The 9,441-nt window shown below is 38.2% G+C and overlaps 1 protein-coding gene across 4 annotated transcripts in view; it reads right to left on the bottom strand.

Annotated features, from left to right (window-relative positions):
* The window catches only part of ANKRD55 (ankyrin repeat domain 55), a 47,250-nt gene that overhangs the window by 9,846 nt on the left and 27,963 nt on the right, over positions 1–9,441 (bottom strand). For all 4 annotated transcript variants that reach the window (XM_017744130.1, XM_008643026.2, XM_017744126.1 and 1 more), the window contains exons 7-9: positions 5,313–5,497; positions 3,471–3,638; positions 1,483–2,147 (exon numbers count right to left, since the gene is read on the bottom strand). In XM_017744130.1, coding sequence (XP_017599619.1) covers positions 1,483–2,147; positions 3,471–3,638; positions 5,313–5,497 — 1,018 coding nt within the window. The remainder of the gene's footprint in view (positions 1–1,482; positions 2,148–3,470; positions 3,639–5,312; positions 5,498–9,441) is intronic.

The following is a 9,441-nucleotide window of genomic DNA, read 5'->3' as shown; positions in this document are numbered from 1 at the left end:
TGATCTCACATATCTTAACCTCACTGTACCCTATTACAGTGAGGTTGTAAAGTAGCCCTGGAGGTATTCTTGTGTTCCACATGTGAGCTGAACCTCACAGAATTGCAGAATTTAGTGTAGAAGGAGTTGTGCAGAAACAATCCTTGCTGGGCATGTGGAGTCTAGGGCTTGTATGGTTGAGTGAGCAGCTGAAGAGTGCATAATAAAAAAATAGTGACACCTACGGAACAGTTCTATTAAGCTTTCAGGAATGTGGCCTGATGTTCAGGAAGTGGAACTTTTTAAATAGTTTCTTTTTACACTTAAAAACTATTTCCAGCCCTTATTTGCGCAATGTATGTAGAATGGCCTGTCATTCTGAAATTGCTGTCTCTGCTCTGCTTGTCAGACATGTGTGCAAAGATTTGCTTTTTTATAGTTCCCTTCACTTAGATTTTAATACAGTTTGCACTATCATGCAGCTAACCGAGGGGTCTTCTTAGGCTTTCTGTTCACTACTCTTTCCACTGAAGGGTAATGACTCCTGTCTTTTGGGCTTTTTACTCCTTTTAATGGTATACTGGTAAGTTTGGGGATTGCTTTTGCTTGCTTCTTTTTCAGTTAGATATTGCAGTGGTTGGAAGGCATGCTAGATGTGTTTAATTTTGGCATGGGACTAATCCCAAAGGAGATGAATTTGGAGACACTGATATGTTAAAGTAAACTCCAGAGTGCAGGCCAGCCAGCCAGATTCATTTAAACATGGATGTGAGTCAAACAAAATACTAGATCCCAAATCCAGCCAAACTCTGGTATCAAGTTCACCTTAGAATTCTAATGCTCTGCTTCATTACTGTTGCATTACAATTTCCAGACCACAGAATAAGAGCATTTACCCCATCTCTGTAAATTTAGCAACCCGAATTCAGCTTTGGAGAAACCATAAGAACAGTATGTCAGACCAAAAAGCGGGCATTCAGGGTGGCATTCAGGTTGGGAAGGGGTGCCACTGCAGCCTGGGGTCAGAATACACCTACAAGGGTAAAGCGGCATGGCATGAAGCTGTCCAGCATGGCACTGGACCTGGCTGGATCCAGAAGCAGTTCTCAGCACAGTTACAGACTTGAGGGCAGGACTGTTTCTTGCACGTCTACTTCCAGGACTAGATGTGAACATAAAGCAGCAGGTGTGGTAGTGGGCGTTAATGTGCAATTCACAAAGCATATGTACAACCCGGAGGCACTTATTGCTCAGGTACCTTGTATGCCAGCATTTTTGCTTACTCATCAGACCTACTTAAATCTCTTATTTCCCACACCTAAGCACCTTGCTTCAGCTTTCAAATGATGTCCCACCCACATTCTGTGATAGCTACATACAGGAGAAACTGAAAAAAATATTAAAAAATTAGAAATGTTATTGGTACCTACTTTTTTTCTGAATCAGCTTGCCACATCAGTAGGTATTATAGGATTTAGGATATAGAGAAGGAAAAAAAATTACCTGATGGAGAACTGGGAAGTGAGGGAAGGCAGGGAGGGCACAAAAGCACACGGTGAGATCTATCAGAGTTTAAGCCATTCATCAGTTTGTCTGAAGAAGTCCTGGTACAGACTTTGTAAGAAAGTCTTTGGTTAGAGTCTGTGTTCCAGGGATCATCCAGCAAAGACTGGCAGCTGCTTGTGTGGTCCAGCAAGTTGTGCTCACTCCTATTCTTTTGAGACTTGTGTGGAAAATGGTGGGTACTGGAGCTGGAGGAGAAACTTGACATTGTGCTCTGGGAAGCAGTTAGGAAAGAATTGCCTGCAGTGACTGGGGGGAGGCTCTGGGTGCTGATGGGCGGGAGTCCCTGACTTGCTGTTTGATTCTTTTCTGCTATAAGGTACTTAGTGTCTGTGCTCTTTCTTTTAAAGTCAGGGGTGGTCTTACACTCATCTGGAATGTCTTTGTAATTTTTTCTCATAATGCAATCAAAATGGGTGATGATATCATCTACTTCTGAGGTCTCTTCTCCAGGATATTGATCCCTGCTTCTCTCCTTCTGGCTGGGTTTCTGGTCATCTTTCTTCTTTTTGCAAGAGAAGATCTGGTTCAGCATACTGAATCTTTCTTCTTTCTTTACAAGTCTGTTGTTCTGGGAGGGCAACTGATGAACTGACTCAGATCTACTGGAAATACAAAACAAAATGTGAAAACAACTGTGTTACTCCATGAAAGAAGCAATATTCTGTCCAGATATATTTGCATACGTGGTTCAAGAAAATTAAGATCCCAAATTTGTAATTAACAAAGACTGAAAATACTACTGTCTTACTTCACTTTCTTACGGTGAATTGCCTTACAATCATCTCAATGTAACTTAGTACAGCTATCTGGCAAAAAACCCCCAAACTTTTCTGGCTTCAGGATCTACCAGCTGTAAAGATCTAATGACAATGAGAAGAGCATGCTGTGATCTTTTAAATCAAGAGGTCCTTGTATTATGTCATATTTGGAAAATGATATTTCCAACAGTACAGTCATTGCTAACACTGTAACAAAAGGCACTAATTCACCATTCCTACCATCCCTTTTCCCTTTCCTTTTTCCTCTTTGCCCTTTCCCTTTTTGCCCTTTCCCTGTCTTGCTTGTGCTAAAGAGCTCTGGCACAGTTTCAGATTGGTCAAGATAATTATCTACACTGGTATGGCTGTGGTTTTAAGATGAAATTTTGGCTAATCTCTGACCTCCTTTAATAGACAGAGTGCAGGAGGAGAGGTAATATTACCCATGTCTCACATTTGGAACATAGGACATAATACTAACTTCTGACTAGAAAGGAGGGGAAAGCACAAAGAAATGGGAAGATAAATGTAAGTGCATACTCAAAATCGAAGAATGGAAACTAATTGCATAACAGCTGCTGAAAAAGGAAAAATATGAAGAAAAGAAGACTGTAACCAGTAACTATTTTGTGATACTTTTTAACAAACAAGAACTCAGAATAAAAAAAGACATCAAGGTAGAGAACTAAGGAAGGCTAGGATAATACTACCAAACCCTTACACTGAGGATGAAAACTTGAGATTTATTTTATTGTCTGTCAAAGCTGCTTTTGCGTTCAGTCTCTCTGTCTGTCTGATTACATGAGCACACAGATAGTGCACAGGGATTTCAAAGAAGTGGAAGATATGTGTATCTGAGGGCTGAAAGAGGGCTGAAATTATTCTGTTATACAAATTTTCTACATGAAGGTGACTGAGCAAGAGCTATAGTCCTATCTTCTTCAGAACCCTCTGCTGCTTGGTAGAGTAGTACTGCAACCTCAGTGAAGAGTCTTCAGTAGGTAACTGATTGTAATATTACAACACTGGTGGGAAATGAACTGAGTATTGCATATGGATAAAGGGAACACCACCCAGGGCTCAAACCCTTCAGTAGCATTCAAAAAGCAATAAATTTGTTTTCTAGTCAGTGGCAACATGTGAGCAAGATGTGAACTTTACCTTTACCTGCTCTCCTGAGACAGCAGCTTGATGCATGCTGTGTGCCCACAGTATATTGCGTACGTCAGAGGAGTGTTTTCATTGATGTCTCGAGGGCTGCTGTCTATCCCCAGTTCTAGCAGTGTCTGCACACAGTCAGCTTTCCCTGCTGCTGCAGCCCAGTGCAAAGGAGTCCTACAGAAAAGGAGAAGTATCATTAAAATAGATGAATAGATTTACAATTGAAACTATTAATGACATAGTGAGGTGTGCACAGGTTATGCTACTTGTACAGATTCAAAACATACATTTTAAGAAGTTCTCCTGCAACTTTTTCCACACTGTTGTAGGTGCATCTATTTAGCTGCAGGTAAAGTAGATATGGGGCTGCAGAATGCCTATACATACTATATAATAGCATCTTTTCCACAGCTGGAACTGTAGAGTAGGAGAAGTGGCTGAAGTTTTCAGAGCAGACTTTGGAAAAAGCCTTTATGGGGTCTACTGGATAGAGAAAAACTCTTCTCATCTTTACACCAACCACAATTAGCAATGGTTGGCACGGGACTCTCCATGAAGGTAATAAGAGAAGCTCCTCCTAGATGAATGAGAAAGACTGAACACATCTACCAGACTGCCACTGCCACTTTGCCAGTTTCTGAGTTCTATGATAGGCACAGAACAGAGCACATATAATTGTTTTGAATCTCTGTGGGAAAATCAAACTGATTTTGTGCTTGGCAGAAAATTTGCATCTTGTATTTGAAAACTTTTGTCCAGTTTCCAAATTGTATTTTGCTCTTGTTGAAAAACCTGAAAGCAGAGACAACACCACAAGAAAAGTGTTTCAAGAATAAAAAAATGACATGGACATTTTCTTTCTATTTCTTTTCAGCCCCAGTGATTTCAGATGGGTACAGTCAGAAACACAGTAGAATGAAAATCTTAGATATGTGTTTGTAGTGAACAGCTTATCTTTTCCTTCTCCAAGTATAATACATTCTGTGGAAATACCTGGGCACATGGAATAGGTGGCCATGTCTTAATGAACGTTGAAGTTCATTCAGGTAACTTCCTCCCTTTGCTCTTCTTTCCATAGAAACACAGCCTTCTCAACTACATTTTAGTGATGTTTAGGAACTGCTCCAGAACCCTGTTCATTTTATTTCTGTTCCATTTTATTGCACTTTTCCATGAAGGATGATATTATTTTAAGTACCTGAAGGCCTAAGCCAAGAAAACCTTGGCTTTTGCTTCACTGAGAAGAATAATCAATGTGAACAGCCAGCTGGTTCTGTTTGCATTAAATAAAATTATGAGGAAAGTTCCAAGGGAGGTGGGTGTGGGGTGAAAAAGAGGAAAGATGACTCTTCTCTACTTATGAAATAGAGATTTAATCACAGAAGGAATCATATGCCTTTTCAGAATGGAAGGTGAGGGTCCTCTGGTCCTATAGGAGTATGGTATTTTCATCTTAAATACAAGAGAACACTACCATTTCTTTAATAAAAGTAACAGCAGGATCCTGGCTTCGAGTTGCAGGATCCTGTTCTATTGTTTTGAAAAGAATGTTCACTTTTGATTGAAAGAAACTAAAGTGAGTGGTGGCAAAGTCCTTTCACAAATAATCTTTTTTTTCTCCTACAGATAGAAAGCTAAATGTCATTCCTTCTAGTCAGTTATGATATTAAGTAGCATACATGTGAGCCGGACTGGTTTGCAGTGTTTCTGAGCAAGTACTGCTCTCTGTGGAGTGCAGGGTATTAACCAGGCCATAGCCTGTGAAACAGGAAACATGATTTTTTAGTAAACAGAGTGGGTCTCAGGTTATTAGAAAGGAAGCAGAAATTTCAGAGTTTCCATGGTTACCTGTCATCCACATCAAGGGGCTGCAGGTTGCACTTTGGGACTTTAGCCAGCTCACTGATGATATCACTGTAGCCAGCAGCAGCAGCAATGTGCATACATGTTTTGCCATTCTCATCATCATAATTTATTATTGATGGTCCCTGCCAGTGGTCCAGAATGATGGAACATAGAATCCTGTTGCCGCTCTGGAAGGAAGTTCAGAGAAGGAAAGTGTTTTACAATGGAGCTCACACCAGGCTGCACCTTCTCTGCTATAGAATGCTAAATACAGTAATGGTGTTCTTTAGTATGTATGCCAAAATCTCCAGGTATGAAAGCCAAAAGCTTCCCATCTCCAGCTGGGAACTGTGCATACTTTATGAAATTTTCTAAAACACTCTGAACACTGGAAAAATAATAAATAATGTAGCACTGCAAATATCTCCAGAAGTTGCAGAGTGTAAATTACTCAATAGAAATTACTTGTGCTTTTTGCTGTTTTGCTAAGCCAGAGTCCAGAAACACAAACTTGTATTTTCCCATACAAATTTAGGGCTGAAAAGAACCTCAGAGAACCAACCCATATCTGTAAGTTTGTCTCAGTACACCTAGAAAAGCAATGTCAAATATTTGCTCAAGTGCTTCTTGAAAACTTTCTTAGCTAGTTTGCTCCAGTGTCTGGTATCTTAATAGAAAGTCAACATTGTTCTCTAACCTGCAAATGAAATTGAACATTTTATATACTACTTTAGTAGAAACTGAGCAAAAGAATTCATTACTTTTTTATAGCAACAGAAACACAAGGTTGAAAAAGTCTTTCTGTATTATCAAATTCAATCCCTGCAATCACTTGCAGCTATGTTACATCATCCCTCTCATAAACTCACTTTGTCCATTAAAAGCAATTAGGGTTTTTTTGCCCCTGTTACTCTCAAAGGAACACAGTTCAAGAACTCCTTTGTTTTAATGATTTGTATCTCTGATTCCTATTCATACTCAGTGCTGATTATATCCTTCTGTTTCTGTTCCAGCATTATTATTTAGATTAAATACTTCTTTCCTCTTACTGGTACTTGTTCTTCAGATGTATTTTTAGGCAATCATCACATCTCTTTTGAATTGTTCTCTTACTGCTCTAACCAATCATGGTCTTTTAAGTTTTTCTTGTAAAATATGCTTTCTGTTTCTCTCATTAACCTAGTAGCCCTTTTCCTTTTAGTTGTGTTTCCTTGAAGAAGGGTGATTAAAATTGTACGAGTCATACAAAGATGTTTTTGCCAGATCTTGTACAGTGACACTGCTCTTATTTGTGTCAGAAATACCTCTTTTGGTATGTCATAGAACAGCATTTGCCTCAGTCACAGCTGTGTCCCATTAGAAGATCCTAGTAATTTTGGAATGACCCTTTACACCTCAGTACTTCTCTTCCTTAGTTGTTTCCAAGCATAGAGTTTCTAGTTTTGGGGAGAACCTTCTGTTACTAGCACCCAAGAGCATGACTTAAACATCTTATCCTATTCAACTTTTTCCTATTTGTATTACACAATATTTAAAGGTGATCCATATCCCTGTATGATATACCCATTCTTTCCTGTCAATGTCTTTCAGTTTTTATTATTGGTAGACTTTATCAGAAAGCTCCTGTATTATGTGCCAAGTTATTACGAAAATATTAAACAAGAGTAATTTCAAGTCTTATCCCTGAAAGTAATTTCCTTCCAGCCTCTAATCAACATTTAATCATACTCTTGTCTTTTGGATTTTAAGACACAATTTCTTTTGCTTCTCTGTACTTTTGTATCTTATTTTGTAAGATAGCTATTTATTCTAAATATATCTTTTAAAGATGGGTAGACATCCATTATCTCAAGCCTCTTCTATACACTTTACTCTCTGCTCTTGGGATGCAGCTTCCTGCTATAATTTGCACCATTGTGAGGATACATTCCAGGTCCCTGGAACATTGTGATCTCACAGCTACTCAGTCCAGCTGAGAATTTCCTTAATTTATCAAAACATGTCCCCCTGAAATCAGGAATTTTGTTTTGCATGTTCTTTGTTTACTCACTTGTTTAATTTAGAGTCTAATCTTGATTGTGTCATCGAAGCTTATTTGCTGTGACCAGGCATTTTATAACATCCTAGTTAACCATGTTCAAATTGTTATTAATTTATAGTTGTCTGAATATCTAATGAAAAGAAGAGTGTTGATCTTCACATTCAGGAATACTGAGGTCCTATGAATTGTTGTTGTTTTTATTGTCCAGTCCCTATGCCAAATACCAACATCCTCCATACTAGTATAATTCCCAGTTACATATTTTCATCATTAGTATCAGTGAAATCTCTGGTCACATTCAGGGCTAGCTAAACTTAGAAGTCTACTACATACTTCTAGTACTACCACAAAAATACCTATCTGTTACCATCCTTCTCTAAGTCACTTTTGATATAAAAAACAGTTAACATTAGCACCTTACTACTTCTGTATTCATGTTCTACTGACTCTACTTTTCCTCCAGTTTTACACTGTCTTGCTAAATCGAAATTTCACACCCTGCAGCTAACAGTTTCAGTCCCTCAATGTTCTTGCACAACTCTTAGCACTCACATAAGGAATTTCCCACTGTTCTTACTGGCATTTTATACTTTTATAGACTGTTCTGTCTCCCACCAACCTTCTGTTTTCTAGACTAAACAAACCATTTCAACCTCCCTGTGCAGGTCAAGTTTTCCAACCTACTTATCATACTTGGTGTTTGCTTTTGGCCTGTTTCCAGTTTTTCTACAGCTTTTTTCAACCATGGCACTCCAAACAACATAATTAGCCAGCAGAGGCTTCTCTCCTGACATTGAAAATTACTTCCTGTAGCCCATATATACCATACTTCTGTTAATATGTCCCAGAATTATGTTTGTTGGATTTATATCAGCACCATAACATTAACTCCTATTCACTTTTGTAATCTGCTAGTTTATTACTCATAATTTTGCACAAAACCATTTAGTTTTTCATTATTCTGTATACAGTGTTATTTTATTAATTTCATTTATTTCCTACAATTTATCAAAATAATTCTGAAATTCATCTTCACCCATTAAATACTTGGCGTCCCTGTAATTTGGTTCTAACTGTGGGTTATGTATTTTGACACCTCATTATGCAACAAATAAAAACATTCTTATGATACATCCCTGGTTGGACTGTCTATGAGATATTCACCTCCGAAGATTAATTGAACTGTCTTGAATGTGGCTGATAGAGAATATATGATGTGTGGTAGAAGTCCCCGGTTGATTTTGATGGCATCACTCCTTACTCTGCCCCTCTGGGATATCTTGGACTGAATTCTGGGTCTATTACAGCAGGTTGTGCTTATAAAAATTGTGCTATTGATGTCATTCAATGTGATTAAACTTGCATGTACTGCTCAAACCAGAAAGGAACAAAGAATTAGACTTTTAATGATCACTGTATTTGCCACTTGCTCAGCAAGGCTTCTATGCTATGTGATGAACTTTATCTTGTTGTCACTTTTCCAGCTTTTTTTGTGGTTTACTACATGGGATTAAACTGATTAATTGACATTCAAACATGTTATACCTAAGAGCTTCTCATCTGAGGAAGCAATAATTGCTTTGAAGATGGCTATGAAAATTCTGCCTTGTTTTAACATTTCAATCAAATTGTTACTTCCATTTTCTAAGTAACTGAAGAATATTTCCTCATATTTGAACCTTCTGCTGAACGAGATTTCTGGGCAACTGCTCAGTGGTTTTCCAGTTCTCTCTTCTTAGGAATCCCTTCTTATCTTTATATTCATCTTGGCTCTTCTAAATTGCACTCAAAATTCTCCTAAAATGCTTACTTCCCCTTATTCTTAGATTGACAGCTTTGGGCTGTGGTCACCAAAAATGTAGTGTTCCTGTGGTAAATTTACCACAGTACTATTGTTAGACCAGGATGTTCTCTGGTAAATTTACCATAGGAAAATCATGTGTTTTTGTAACCTTACTGTATGCATCACTAAATTTCAGCTTCCCTTTTTGTATTCAAATTCTTTTCAGCAGAGATTCAAACATTCTCAGAGATTATCAGTCATTTTTACTATGTCTTTCTAAACAGTTTTGCAGGCCCCCCCCCCCGTTT

The sequence above is a fragment of the Corvus brachyrhynchos genome, unplaced genomic scaffold (assembly GCF_000691975.1).
Source record: "Corvus brachyrhynchos isolate BGI_N302 unplaced genomic scaffold, ASM69197v1 scaffold310, whole genome shotgun sequence".
NCBI lineage: Eukaryota > Metazoa > Chordata > Aves > Passeriformes > Corvidae > Corvus > Corvus brachyrhynchos.
The sequence above is the reverse complement of the archived record's forward strand: the minus strand, read 5'-3'. Positions and strand labels throughout refer to the sequence as shown.